Here is a 15,502-nt window from a genome sequence, read left to right on the forward strand (position 1 = left end):
AACCTTGGATCTCTAGCGTTCATCTTGTGGTAGACTTCTTAGGATCTTCCTTGCCTGTTCATCAATAGGAATATGCCTGCCAAGGGAGTTTAGTTCATTAATAATATCATTGAATCTGGTAAACATCTCTTCTATGGTTTCTTTAGATTGCATTTCATACCTAGACATCAATAAATCTATTTTAGAACGTTTTACCTCATTAGTACCTTCATGATACGGTTATGTTCATGGGGTCCAAGTCCACAGTGCAAATACTTTATTGCTAAAGCATTCAGTTCAAGTTTCTGATAATCTTCTTTGTCATAATCAGAAATAGATTTAGAAACTACCTCATGTTTGTCATTAGTTGCAGTTATTTCAAAATCACTAGTTTAAATAACACGCCAAACCTGGTAATTTTCAGCCTTGATAAAGATCTCCATCCTGTTCTTCCAGTAGGCATAGAACTTACCATTGAATATAGGTGGACGTTGGGTTGAGTACCCTTCTTCAAGTTTCTCCTTGTAATTCATCTCTCCAGGAACTTACTCAGCAAAGTTATCTGCTTGCAAATGAGAACCTTGCTCTGATACCAATTGTTAGTTGAGACAAACACTACAAGAGGGGGGTGAATTTTAGGTGAGTTCCTAGTGACTACTTTTTCAAATATAACATAGAATAAAATAGGAACTTGCAATGCACACAGGATTTTACGAAGAAACCTTCTAGTGCCCAACTAGAAGTAAAACCTCGACCCTACCTTAGGGATTTCGAACACAAACAATTTCACTATAATAGGGCAAACACCAAGTTACAACCTATTATAATCAAAACTCTACTCACAAGTTCCTGACAGAACTTGCTACAGAATAGGATTCTATTCTACCCAGTCTAAGTCCCATACTTAGAATCTCTCTCGTACTCCCTAAGCACAGATCTTCCCAACTTCTCAACAGAAGCTCTCTCTCTCTGTATGCAATGATAACAAAAACACTCTCATCCAAATAACCCAAACCAATTACAAGTAAAGACACCTAGTATATGATAGGAAAGCTATGCATGAAACCCGAAACTAATATGACAAGATGATAAGCTTGGCAAACTTACACAATTAAAGCTCTGTAAATTCTTCACGCATAAAACTCACAAAAAACCTAAACTCCTTTTTCCTCTACTATTTATACAAGTATCACTTGTATAGCAAGTAGGTTTTCTTAAAGATAAATAAGTTAAACTTAACTTATCTTTATACACGGTTTTTATGTAAATCATTAGAAGAAAATCTTTTCCGAAAAATAAGATAGAAAGATTGAGTTAAAAAGCATAATATCTTTTTAACAAACTGATTTTAAGAAATAAACAATTAAAGAAAATCTTTTTCGAATTCTATCTTTTATCTTTTCCGATTTTAATTTATTTGTCAAGCTAACTTGCCACGCTTCTAATAGACTGCATGCATATCCTACTTAACATATTTAACAATGAATCTAGAAGATAAAATCTTAACTAAGTCATTGTTGCGCTGTGCTCCTGTACATGTAGGTTTACTTGAGCTCCACGCTTACTAAGGTCCTCCAAAGATCTTAGCCAGCCATCTTCAAGTTCCTGTATAGGAACGTTCCTGTTAGGGAACTCAGTTCCTGTGAGGGAACACTTTTTCTGTTTCGAATAACCTTGTGATTATTGGTTGTTTTCTAGGAGGTGATTATTCCCTAGTAGACTTTTAAGTGGTTAAAAGTGACACGGGGATTGTTTATATGAGGTACGTACATGTCTACTTCGTTATAAGTAGTATCATGTTTAGGTACCAAAAGGAATGAACTTAGTTTTTTGTTTAGGGAACTCTTGAATGGAAATTGTTTGGTTATACATTTAATTAATTCATGTGCTTATATTTATGAGGCATGTTTTGGTGAATTAATTATGTTTGTATGAAATTTTGGTTGCAAACATGTTGAATTATATTGGATTAATTGTTTGTATGGAATGTTGATACAAGCAAATTTTTATTGGATTGGTTTGTTAACCACATTTGGATTATTAAATGATTGAAATTTAATGGTTTAAGTGGAATGAATTTATTAATTATTCCATAAGGATATTATTTATTTGTTTATTTATTCATTACTTAATCGTGATTTGTTAGTATGTTGAGTAAAGGTGGATTAAGCCGAAATGGCTAGGTGAGTTGGCTATGTTCAACAATTTTGGATAATTTGGAAGTTTAATGGAATTAAAGGTCAATTTATTATGTGATCACCATTGTCCTAAATAAGATTAAAAGTGAATTGATGTATGATTGTTATGTATGGTATACTTGAATGAGTTGGCTATTAATTAAAATTGTACGATTATTGTGGGAAAATTACTTTGCAACTCCGCCGGTGTGGGAGGACGGGGATTTTTGTGAATTTGGGTTTTATGATAGTCGAGGGGGGGTGCGACAACCAAGACAATCCGCACCACAGCCCAGCCACATCCAGGCCGTGGCACGGCCTGCCCAACAGTCCTCCACCCACCGAGCTCCTACTGCCAGGCCGGTGGAATTTTCAACACAGGCCACTGCCTGGCCCGCTGGAATTTCAGCGGCAGCTGGCCACAGCAAGGGTAGGCAGTAGCAGGCCAGCACGCTGGAAATCCAGTTGTCGCTGCAAGGACAGCAGTCAACAGGGCTGCTCGAGCCAGCCAGCGCTAGACAGTCAGCGTCCCAGCTTGGCTTGGCTGGGCAGCACATGCTGGCCATCGGTGCAGATCAGCCCCCACCTCAGTCAACGGTGGTCTGGCAGCCGGTGGCGGCCGATGATAATTTTTTTTCAAAATTCCGGTAATTTGAATGATTCCGAGCTTCTGCTACTTTTGTTGAACATGAAACTACCGACGAAAATATTTTTATTGCGCCGAATTATTTGAGGGGGAGTTCGACGGAAAATTTGGTTCGTGGTCATCGTGAAAAACGACCTCCTTCGTGGCATCGGAACTATGTTACTCATACTCTCATAACTGAAAATATAGACCCCGCTACATCAGTTGACGACCCTACTCGATCACATTCCTCCCCTTTCCCTATAGCTTGTCATATTGAATATAATCGTTTTTCTATGAGACACAGGTGTTTTTTGGCTACGATGATTACTAAGGGAAAGGAGTCGTCTTCATTCAAAGAGGCGGTTAAATACGTCGGTTGGCGTAAAGCTATGCAAGATGAGATTGATGCTCTCGAATGCAATGTCACATGGACCGTTGAGGATCTTCCTCCCGGCAAAAGAGAAATTGGTAGTGGCTGGGTTTACAAAATTAAGTACACCGACAGATCAAAGGTGGAACGTCTCAAGGCTCGTTTGGTTGTTCATGGCAACCGTCAAGTGGAAGGTGTTAATTATAATGAGACGTTCGCTCCTGTTGCAAAGATGGGTACGGAACGTATTCTATTAGTTGTTGCTGTGTCATTAAATTAGGAGTTACATCAGATGGATGTTCATAATGCTTTTCTTCATGGTGATTTTGATGAAGAAGTATTTATGCAGTTCCCTCCAGGGTACGGTACTCCGTCACCTGGCAAAGTTTGCAGGTTGCGAAAATCTTTATATGGCTTGAAACAAGCCCCGAAATAGTGGTTTTCCAAGTTGTCCAGTGCTCTGCGAGATTTTGGGTTTAAAAACTCATACGCTGATTACTCTTTGTTTAGCTATGTGCAAGGCAGTGTATCTTTGCATGTTCTTGTCTATGTCGATGATTTGATTATTGCAGGATCTTCTCATGATGCTATTGTTCGGTTTAACTCCTATTTGTGAAAATGCATCTATATGAAGGATTTGGGTTTGCTTAAGTATTTCTTAGGCATTGAGGTTGCTCGGAGTCCGGAGGGTATCTTTCTTTCTCAACGAAAGTATGCTCTGGATATTTTGACTGAGGCAGGAATGTTGGTTTGTAAACCCATTGATACTCCGATGGAGCAGAATCATCGTCTTGCACATGCTTCCGGTGACCTGTTTGCTCAACCGAAACAGTATCGTCGTTTGGTTGGTCATTTGGTTTATTTGTTAGTTACTCGACAAGAGTTGAGTTATTCAATGCATGTGTTGGCTCAGTTTTTGAGCATTCCATATGTTTCCCATTGGGATGTGGCTATTCGTGTCTTGCGCTACCTTAAGGGTAGTCCAGGACAAGGTATTTTGTTGCGAACTATGCAGGATTTATGCTTGATGGCGTTTTGTGATGTGATTGGGCAGCCTGTCCGTTGACTCGGCGTTCATTGTCTGGTTATTTTGTTTTCTTAAGTCGTTCTCCTGTTTCTTAAAAGACTAAGAAACAACCTATTGTAGCCACATCCTCGTCTGAAGCCGAATACAGATATATGGCTCTCACTACTCGTGAGTTGAAATGGTTGAAATAGTTGTTGTTTGTTCTTGGTGTTAAGCATTCAAAGCCTATGCAGTTGTTTTGTGATAATCAGTCGGCTTTGCATATAACTAAGAATCCGGTATTTCATGAACGTACGAAGTATATTGAGGTAGATTATCACTTTGTTCGTGATGAGTTGATAAACGGTAATAAATTTACCTCCTATGTTTCGACAGGTCATCTGTTGGCAGATATTTTGGCCAAGGTTCTTGGATGAGTACAGTTTGGTTTTCTATTACACAAGTTGGGCATTCACGATTTGCATGCTCCAACTTGAGGGGGAGTATTAGACTTGGTTTGGTTTATTTGATATATTTATATTAATATTGTATTTATGTTAAGTTTATCTTTTAGGAGTTTTAGGCTAATTAGGTTTCCTAATGTGTTGTGTATATATATGTGATTAATATGAATACAAAAGCTAAGCCGTTTTCTCCACATTATTCTTGAGTTTCACAAAAGTCAATTAAACTACTTAGAACTATGTTAATAATGTGCTAGGGAAGTGTTTGGCTCTCCATTTATCAGTTCCTCCCTCAGAGCTTGCCTGACTAAGAAATACAATATATACCAAAAAATTCCTTAGCTAATCCTCAAGCAATCGCCACCCACTATATACTTGGGAGTAAATGCTAGGAATTGAAGCAAAGTTAAGGTTTTCAATAAAACCTTATCTTTCCCAACCAACTTGATTGGACTACTACTCACTACGTTTTAAATGTGTAACGAATATATGTGTGTCTAATATTATGAGTATATTCAATCACACTTGTAAATATTTTCAATCACACGTACACTTGTAATAAAGTTGTACGTAGATATTATTGGGTTGTGCATGGCTATAAAATTAGGCCCTAAACTCTTTTACGACACAATAAATCAAATATCCAAGTTGAAATCAATTCAATATGAATAACAAGTTGTGTGCTAGTTTAATTATTCTCCTTGCCTTTGTGATGGTGAGTGAATCACTTCCCATCTCAAACATCGTGGAGTTTGATGAGCTTGCAAAAGTTCTTATTAAAGGCGATGGCAATCGCCTCAGTGACAGTGTTTGCAAAAAATTGTGCAAAGACGAAGGTGAATCTTGTTGGTTTGGCAGGGGGGCTTGTTGCTCAGACAAACACTGCATTGATGGTGTTTGCGTAAAATATTGCAAAGACGAAGGTGAATCTTGTGGGTTTGGCAAGGGGGGATGTTGCTCGGACTTACATTGCATTGATGGTGCTTGCATAAAATACTGCAAAGACGAAGGTGAATCTTGTTGGTTTGGCAAGGGGGGCTGTTGCTCGGACTTACATTGCATTAATGGTGCTTGCATAAAATACTGCAGAGCCGAATATGATTCTTGTGGGTTTGGCAAGGGGGCATGTTGCTCAGACTTAAACTGTGTTTAACTAAAATGTATCAACAATCGATCTCTTGCAAGACTGAAGGTAAAACAAGCTAGTTGCGATGCCTGTATATCTATATGATATGTATGCATGTATTGTTGTGAACGTATATGTAATGTTCGTGACTTCTAAATAAAACAGTGTTTCTATGTGTATGCATTATATTGTTGCTATATATGTGGCCAATATGGGTCGTATGTGATTTCTAAATAAAATAAAATATGTTGTTGTGTAGGTAAATGTACTTTTACTCCAGTGTGTTAATTTATTATGGTTAATGAACATCTCTCAATTGTAAGACATGTGACACGTTTGAGCATATGATCCCCTTTAGTGAACTATTCATGGCCTTTGATTAGTAAACTCTTTCGGTATTTATTATACATATTTTTATCTATATCAACCAGTTTTGTATAGAGCCACACCACATGACCACCTGTACAAAAAAAAAAAAAAAAAAAAAAAAAAAAAAAAACCTGTATTATGATGACCAAATAGCATATATAACGTTGATCGAGTAACCCCCATAACATTAATGAAGTAACACCAATGATGGCTCCATCCCCAACATCCCCTTTTTTTAAAAAAAAATATTAAAAAAATTAAGAAATTAAAGATTAGGGCTTTGTAATAGAAGCTAGATTTATTCATTATGTGCTATCTTATGATAGATCCTTTCCTAGATAGAGAACAGGTTATCATATAGAACGATTTTTTTCTCTCTTTGAGTGTTTGTCGTCAAAAGAAAAAAAAATCTTTATTTGGAGTCTCTCGAGTCGGATTGAATATGTGTGATATATTTTCCGTATTGATCTTACTAATATCTTTAACATAAATAAATATAAATATATTATTCTCCTAATTTAATAAGATCAATACGGAAAATATATCACACATATATTTTCCGATGTGTGTGGCCGGTCACACGGTGTGGCCAGCTAACACACACGTAACCCCCTGATTAAGTAACCCTTGACTGACTTAGTGTCACAGTCACTTTTGGGTCAACCTAGGCAAGGTCGTCGACCACCCCGCATAGGCGCGTAAGGCCTTCGGGTTTTCACTTGCTCACACGAGCAAGTGTGCGCTCGATTCGGGAAAAACGAGCCAAGTGAGGCCAGAGTAGCTCACTACCATGTCTAAGGCATGTGAGGTTATCAGGGATGACCTCCGAGTGCTTAGACCATGGTGCTAGCAGAGCATTGGTTAGCTAGGCCTTGGGCTTAAGGCTAGCACGCGCACGCGCGCACTAAAAAGATCCTCGGAGTGTGGATGAGCAAAACTCCATAACAACCTTTGATACTTATTGAGGGGACTTATTAAGGACCCTAATAGATCATACATGGCCGTAAGGCCAAGGTTGGGTTCAAGGATCGGGCTTGAGAGCCCATTATTGTGTTACTGTTAGTTGGGTGTTCACTAGTATTTCATGGACATATCAAAATAAAGCTCTTTAGGGGGCGAATGCTCACTCAAGGGTCAGGGGCTGACTCAAGGGTGGCCTTAGGGATAGGGGCCTTGGGCATCGTCTTGGACATAGGATGGCCTATGGGGACTATAGCACACTTGGATGGCTATGGTGGACACTCGATAGGACAAGCCGAATCGGTGGTCCCGACGACTAGGGCAGGTGCGGGGAGACTAACAAGGGCTTGGGACTTAGTACGGGCATACTAGCTAATGATGCGTGGTTTGGCTAAGGGATGCTCTTGGGATCATGTAAAGGTGTCTCAATGGTCCACTACTATGGTAGAGACCATAGTGGCTCCAGCATGGATGAACAAGTGCGGTCCGTGCTGACGATGACCATGGGTCCTTCGAGGGAACCATGGGCTTGCATGTCCAGGTGCTGGATGTTGAGGAAAGGTCCTAACTTGATAATTGGTATAACCAAAGCCTTCCTTTGTGGGTTATTTATAGTAGGGACTCCTTGACGGTTATGCTTAGCTATCGTGGTGGCATGCGGTTGCCTTGAATATAGGGATTGGCTGAGTAGTGGGGCTAGGGTAGCGGTTGAAGTAACCACCCACGTTGCATTACTCTCCCTAAATTGCCGGGGAGATTATCACTACTAGAAAACAGCTCATTTCCGACGAAAAATTTAATTTCCATCGGAAACACCCTAAAATCCGTTGGAAAATGGGTTTCCGACATAATTCCGTCGGAAGTGGTTGTCGGAAAATGGTTGGTAAGAAAAAAAGACTCTTTCGACGAAAAATTCCGTCGAAAACATTGTTCCGACGAAATTTCCGACGGAATATATTCGTCGGAAAAAAAATTCCGGCACCGACACTTTTCGTCGTAAATCTCCGAAATTTGCGAGGGAAATTCCGTCGAAAAATAATTTAAAAAAAGCCTCCCACCTCCCATCCACCCCCCACAACCAGCCAAGACCACCAGTTACCATCCCCCACCACCATCCCCGACCACTGGCCCCCCTAACCCACGCCACCAGCCCACACCTAAAGGCACTACAACAAAATAAAGCAAAGGTAACAGTGAAAAACCATTGCCTAATATAAAAAAAGTGTTGCCTTATAGCAAAGGCAACAAATATGAGGCGTAGTATATGCCCCCGTTGTCTATTCATAAGACAACACATTTTTATTCAAATGCAACAATTTTGAAAACCAAGGTAAAATGATACATAAGGCAACACTTTTACAAAGACAACAAATGAAAAATGTTGCCATCTAAGGAGACTATTCAAAAATGTTTCTAAATGTTGCCACTCCCAAGCATTTAGTAGGTTGTAGGGCTCGAACTTGTGACTTTGTGACTTCACCACCAACTCCACCAAACTTATATATATATTCTTGAATCCACCCTTTAATCCATATTCTTTTTTATGGCTTTTAATCAGGCTAAATTGAGGTTTAAAAAAGAATTCGAATAATAACTGTTCATTAGATAATGGCAATTGCCAAGTTCCATTTTATAAAATTAATTAATTTCTCCTCTCCGCATGCGAATTTTGCGAATGCTAGTTCGATTTTCTATTTGCCTTTTGCGCATATTTAAATAGAGTTGCTTGAATATTTTGCAATATGTATCATTTCAAAACAAAGAAGAAAGATTGAAGAGAAGTAAGGGGGAAAAAAAAAAGTGAAGAAACAAAGCAGAAACTGAAACAGAAAACTAATAAGATCATAATTTAATTTAATATCAACGGTTCACATTAGTCAATTGAAATAAACGGTTATAAATTGTGGCCATTTAAAAGTGATCCATTTTATACCTAACATTCCATAAAATAGTATCACAAAAATCATACTTCATTTCATAATAATTAATTATAATCCGTTGTTTTAATCCTTATCTATGTTATTGTAAGAATTGGTGTATTATCAATGCCGTATGACCTAGCATTAGGAGGATGGTTAAGCTTAATCTTGCTTTTCGGCATCTCCGGCGCAGCGTGTTACATCGGCCTATTAACAGAACGGTGTATGGACGCGAATCCTAGGATCAAAACATACGCTGAAATCGGAGAATTTGCGTATGGAAAAATAGGCAAAAGAGTGTTATCAATATCAGGTTACTTAATTGTAGAAGGTGATAATTTTCATGGGATTAATATTGGTGGAAAACAAAGTTTTATTATGATTATTGCCGTTGCATTTTACCAACAGTGTTATCTAAGTGTTATTGCGTACGTTTCGGCCACGGGTGAAATTTCGGGTTTTGTAATCCTTGCATCTGTTTCATGAGTTGGTTTATTTGATAGTGTACTGTTGGATTTCATTGTAGAGGTGAATTAATCAATTGGAGAGGAATTTTAACAGCTATGAGATTGTACATGTTTTCTTAATGCACGAATATGATTTTTCCAACCTTACACGTTTCCATCAAGAATAAACGTCATTTCTCCAAGGTAATTTTTTAATTTAGACTGCGTTTTATTTATCTGAACTTATTAAAACTTATTTTTACTGTATATTAATAGCTATTTTATTTTTATTTTTTGTGTGTGTATAAGGTCTTACTCATTGGATTTTTCGATGCAACCATTATATGCTATGCTATAATGGCTATACTTGGTTATCTAATTAACAACGTACGAGGTACGACATAGGCACCTACTCTCTTTATTTTTTGTAAGTAGCATTGTTACATTGTTGCCCCACCCCAACAATTATTACAAGCACAGTATATGTGGCACTTCTGCTAACCACACTCTCATCTCAACATAATATCTACGTACTATCTCTAGTTGGACAATGGACCTCTCTTTAAACTTGCGAAAAGGAAATTACTCACGTTTTTATATGTGTGTCTAATATACGTGTATCTAATATTATAAGAATTATCAACCATACACTTGTAAATGGATTAGACACAGTTATTGGGTTGTGCATGGCTATAAAATTAGGCCCTAAACTCTTCTACGACACAAAAAATCAAACATTGAAATCAATTCAATATGAATAGCAAAAAGTTGTGTGCTAGTTTAATTCTCCTTACCTTTGTGATGGTGGGTGAATCAATTCCCCTCTCAAACATCATGGAGTGTGGCCGCGACACGGTTGATGAGGAAGGCAATCACCTAGTGGCATTGTTTGCAAAAAATCTTGCAGATCCCTTGGTGAAGAATGTGGGTTTTCCAAGGGTTCTGTTGCTCGGACTCAAACTTCTATGATGGTACTTGCAAAAAAACGTGCAAAGCCAAAGGTGAAGAATGTGGGATTTTCAAGGGGATCTGTTGCTCGGACTTAAATTGCATTGATGGTGCTTGCAAACAAACGTGCAAAGCCAAAGGTGAAGAATGTGGGATTTTCAAGGGGATCTGTTGCTCGGACTTAAATTGCATTGATGGTGCTTGCAAACAAACGTGCATAGACGAAGGTCAAGCTTGTGGATTTACCGTAGGGATATGTTGCTCAGGCACTAGCTGTACTACCTGACCAATCTGTTGCAAGACTCAAGATTCAAGGTCAACAAAACCTTTTATCTCACTACATATCTATATGCATGTATTGTTGTGAACGTATATGTTATGTTCATGACTTCTAAATAAATGTGTTTCTATGTGTATGCATTATTGTATTGTTGCTATATGGCCAATATATATGGGTCCGTATATGATTTCTAAATAAAATAAAATCTATTGTTGTGTAAATCTCTAAGCGGGTATTTTACATACTATTATCAGGTGTGTTAATTTATTATGGTTAATGAACATCTCACATAAACTCTATCGTTGCCCTCAATTTCTATAATTACTACTTCTCCGCAGCTTCCAACACTACTAAAATTCGGTCAAATTGCGACCGTTTTTCTACGACCGTCATGAAAACTGTTGCAAAATATGAAATTTGCGACCGTCTTGAACGCAGTCGCAAAATTGCGACTGTTTTTTTCCGGTTTAAAGCATCACAAGGTTATTTCAACATTTTAAAAATAATTCAAAATAAAAAAAAACCTTTTGCGACCATTTTGGCGGTCGCAAGAGCTTTTTTTTAAAAAAAAAAAAAACATGTATAAAAGGTCACCCAATTCACCCTAACCCTAAATTACTCACGTCGCGCTCTCTCTCTTCTCTCTCCTCTCTTCTTTTTCCTTTCTCTTTCCTCCTCCTCCATCTTTACCGCCTCTCTGATCCTCCTCCCTTTGTTTTCCTTTAGTTCATCATTCTTTCTATGTTCTTGTTAGCAAAAAATCGGACAAATTTTAAAAATTAGATAAAAATCGCACAAGAAGAATCTATAGGAAATTCGGTTCCGACACCAACCTTCCACCTTCACCACCATGTCCTCCACCGTCACAAGCACGAGTCCACTGCCACGATCTCCACCGTCACAAGCTCATTGTTGAACGAGTTAACAGTATTAAGGTCAAATTCGACCGTGAAAAGGTTAGATCTAGACTTTTCATGGTCGAATTTGGCCTTATTAAACCAAATTCGAGGAGAAATTTAAAGTCAATTCGAGGTTTGAGGTATGTTATCGTGTTTATACATTTTTTGTTTGATTTTTTCTTTGAATTTGGTTTGATTTTTAGTTCTAATTTGGATAGTTTTTTTGTTCAAATATCCATGTTCGAATATTGATTTATTTTTTTTGTTTGAATTTTGTTCATTTTGGGTTTGATTTTCATTTTGATTATTTTGTTGAGTTTTGAGTTTGATTTTTGTTAATTTTGGATTTAATTTTTGTGGTTTGTTTTTGATGGGTAATTTTGTGGATTTTTTTTAAATTTTATTTTGTGGTGTAATTTCTGGGTTATATTTTTTGTGGTTTAAAAACGGGTTATACTTTTTATGGTTTAATTTATGGGTTATATTTATGGGTTTTTGTTTTTTGTTAATTTTGTGGGGTTTTTTTTGTTAATTTTCTTGTTTTTTGGATTATATGATCATTTATCAACTTGCACCGATTTCATTGTATATAGTACAAAGACAAGCCTTGATAACTTCTTCGCATTGGCAAGCCATGTCGCGCGCATCGCGCGAGTTGACCACCCTAGTTAAAGGAAAATTGGATGGTTCCACCCACCAAATTGGACTCCCAAAGAGTATTAGAGAACATGGTAAACATTTCGGTAAATTTAATTTCCATGCGAAAAAGGTCAAAAAATTCCAAAATTGAAGGCTAATGTCCACACTTTTTAAGAAATTTTTGAGGATTCAGGGCCCGGTGTCGAAAAGTCTTGAAATTCTAGGGAATATATCTATGGGTCATATAATGCCGTTTGGAACCATATATGATCTGTATATGTTTTCTTAAATGTTCTTGTTAGGCTTGAATTTATGAAATCGGTGCAAGTTGTAAATCTGTAAATTGGCCGTTTAAAGGCAAATTGGATGGTTTCACCCACCCAATTAGACTCACGGAGGGTATTAGGGACCATTGTAAACATTTCGGCAATTTTTATTTTCGGGCGAAAAAAGTCAAAAATATTCCAAAATTCAAGGCTTATATCCACGTTTTTTGAGAAATTTTGAAGGTTTTAGGACTTGGTGTCGAAAAGTCTTGAAACTCTAGGGGATATATCTCTGGGTCATATAATGTCGTTTGGAACCATATATGATCATTATTTGTTGTCATAAATGTTCGTAGTAGGATTGAGTTAATGAAAAGGTACAAGTTATAAACCAGTAAATTGGTCGTTTAAATGCAAATTGGATAGTTCCACCCACCCAATTGAACTCCCGGAGGGTATTAGGACCATGGTTAACAATTCGATAAGTTTTATTTTTGGGCGAAAAAAGTCAAAAAATTTTAAAATTGAAGACTAATATCCACGCTTTTTGAGAAATTTTGGATGTTTCGGGGCCCGGTGTAGAAAAGGCTTGAGATTTTAGGGGACACATCTCAGGGTCATATAATGCGTTTGGAACCATATATGATCATTATATGTTGTCATAAATGTTCGTGGTAGGCTTGAGTTAATGAAATCGATGCAAGTTGTAAACCAGTAAATTGGTCGTTTAAAGACAAACTGGATGGTTACAACCAGCCAATTTGACTCCCGGAGGGTATTAGGGATCATAGTAAACATTTCGGCAATTATAATTTCCGGACGAAAAAAAGTCAAAAGAATTCCAAAATTAAAGGCTAATATCCACGCTTTAATTTATGCGGATTCGGGGCTCGGTTTCGATAAGCTTTGAGATTTTAGGGGATACATTTAGGGGTCATATAATACTGTTTTAAACCATAAATGATCATTATATGTTGTCATAAATGATCATGGTAGGCTTGATTTAATGAAATCGGTGCAAGTTGTAAACCGGTAAATTCCCTATTTGAATGAAAATTGGATGGTTCCACCCACCTAATTGGAATCCTAGAGGGTATTAGGAACCATGGTAAACATTTCAGAAATTTTTATTTACAGGCGAAAAAAAGTAAAAAAAAATTTACGCTTTTTGAGAAATTTTGGAGTTTTCGAGGCCCGGTGTCGAAAATCTTTGAGATTTTAGGAGATACATCTCGGGGTCATATAATTCCGTATGGAACCATATATGATAATTATATGTTGTCATAAATGTTCGTGGTAGGCTCGAATTGATGAAATCGGTGCAAGTTGTAAACCGGTAAATTGGTCGTTTAAAGGTGAATTGGATGGTTCCACCCAGCCAATTGGACTCCCGGAGGGTATTAGGGACTATGTAAACATTTCGGAAATTTTTTTTACGGGCGAAAAAAAGTCAAAAAATTCCAAAATGAAAGGCTAATATCCACGCTTTTAGAGAAATTTTGGATCGTTTCGAGGCCCGTTGTTGAAATGAAATGAGATTTTAGGTAGGGATGTCAATGGGGCGGGATGGGTCTCGGTTTGGAGGGTGGTGAGGTGGGTATGGGGATGAAAACCATACCATCCATAGGTGATGGGATGGGGTGGATTTTAGGTTGTGCTCGTCCCATCCCCGTACCGCCCCGCCCCACCCGCCCCACTTCGTACCCGCCCTATCCCCACCTCATACCCACATCTATATATCATTTAAAACAAAATTATATACTTTTATACTATTTTATAAAAATTTTATGTAAAATAATATATTAATTATAATACTTTGTAATACACTTATATTATAAAAAAAAATGTGTAGTATAAAGAATGATTTTTTTAATATAATCTATATTAATTATGTAGGATTGTGTATTTAAAAGGTGGAGGTTAGGTGGGTCTTGGGTACGGTGGGGATTAGTCGGGTCATTGACGGGGATTTGGTGGGGGTGGATATCCAACTGGGGGTGGGACCATGATGGTTTTGGAATTTGTACTCGCTGGGGCGGGGATGGGATGAATTTTAGACTCGCTGCGAAGATGAGGATAGGGATGAAAATGTTAGGTGGGGATGGGGATGGGAATGCCAACATCCGCCCCGCCCTGCCCCGGCCCGCTCCATTGATATCCCTAATTTTAGAGGATACATCTCGGGGTCATATAAAGCCATTTGGAACCATAAATGATCATTATATGTTGTCATAAATGTTCCTAGTAGTCTTGAGTTAATTAAATCAGTGAAAGTTATAAACAAGTAATTAATTGGCTGTTTAAAGGCAAATTGGATGGTTCAACCCACCCAATTGGACTCCCGGAGGGTATTAGGGACCATTGTAAAAATTTCGGCAATTTTTATTTCCGTTCGAAAAAAGGTCAATAAATTCAAAAATTGAAAGCTAATATCTACGTTTTTTGAGAAATTTTGGAGGTTAAGGGTCTCGGTGTCGAAAAGGCTTCAGATTTAAGGGGATACATCTCGGGGTCATATAATGTCGTTTGAAACCATATATGATCATTATATGTTGTCATAAATGTTCGTGGTAGGCTTGAATTAAAGAAATCGGTGCAAATTGTAAATCGATAAATTGGTCGTTTAAAGGAAAATTGGATGGTTCCACTCACCCAATTGAACTCCCAGGGGGTATTAGGGACTGCGGTAAGCATTTTGGCAATTTTTTATCGGGGCGAAAAAATGTCAAAAATCCAAATTGGAAGGTTTAATATCCACACTTTTTGAGAAACTTTGGAGGTTTTAGGGGCCGGTGTCGAAAAGTCTTGAAATTCTAGGGGATATTTCTCGAGGTCATATAATTCTGTTTGGAACCGTATATATATGATCATTATTTGTTGTCATAAATGTTCGTGGTAAGCTTGAGTTAATGAAATCACTGCAAGTTGTAAACCGGTAAATTGGTCGTTTAAAGACAAATTGGATGATTCCAACCACCCAATTGGACTCCCGGAAGATAATAAAGACCGTGGTAATAATTTTGGCA

At 37.7% G+C, this 15,502-nt stretch overlaps 2 protein-coding genes across 2 annotated transcripts; both read left to right on the forward strand.

Moving 5' to 3' along the window:
* Positions 1–3,104: 3,104 nt before the first annotated feature.
* Positions 3,105–3,434, forward strand: LOC110732941 (uncharacterized mitochondrial protein AtMg00820-like). Its single transcript, XM_021912927.1, has one exon. The coding sequence runs from the start codon at positions 3,105–3,107 to the stop codon at positions 3,432–3,434; it is 330 nt and encodes a 109-aa protein (XP_021768619.1).
* A 12-nt stretch (positions 3,435–3,446) lies between these two features.
* LOC110732942 (uncharacterized mitochondrial protein AtMg00810-like) lies at positions 3,447–4,220 on the forward strand. Its single transcript, XM_021912928.1, has 3 exons — positions 3,447–3,547; positions 3,665–3,746; positions 3,789–4,220. Exons 1-3 carry the CDS (start codon positions 3,447–3,449, stop codon positions 4,218–4,220), a joined length of 615 nt encoding a protein of 204 aa, XP_021768620.1.
* The last annotated feature ends 11,282 nt before the right edge of the window (positions 4,221–15,502 follow it).

This window comes from Chenopodium quinoa, unplaced genomic scaffold, assembly GCF_001683475.1.
Source record: "Chenopodium quinoa cultivar QQ74 unplaced genomic scaffold, ASM168347v1, whole genome shotgun sequence".
Lineage (NCBI taxonomy): Eukaryota > Viridiplantae > Streptophyta > Magnoliopsida > Caryophyllales > Amaranthaceae > Chenopodium > Chenopodium quinoa.

Bases quoted from the DNA above. Each gene is read 5' to 3' on its own strand.
- LOC110732941 (XM_021912927.1), top strand. From the start codon at position 3,105: ATGATTACTAAGGGAAAGGAGTCGTCTTCATTCAAAGAGGCGGTTAAA.
- LOC110732942 (XM_021912928.1), top strand. From the start codon at position 3,447: ATGGATGTTCATAATGCTTTTCTTCATGGTGATTTTGATGAAGAAGTA. The intron at 3,548-3,664 runs GTTGCGAAAATC...CTCTTTGTTTAG, and splicing joins TCACCTGGCAAAGTTTGCAG to CTATGTGCAAGGCAGTGTAT. The intron at 3,747-3,788 runs GTTCGGTTTAAC...ATCTATATGAAG, and splicing joins GATCTTCTCATGATGCTATT to GATTTGGGTTTGCTTAAGTA.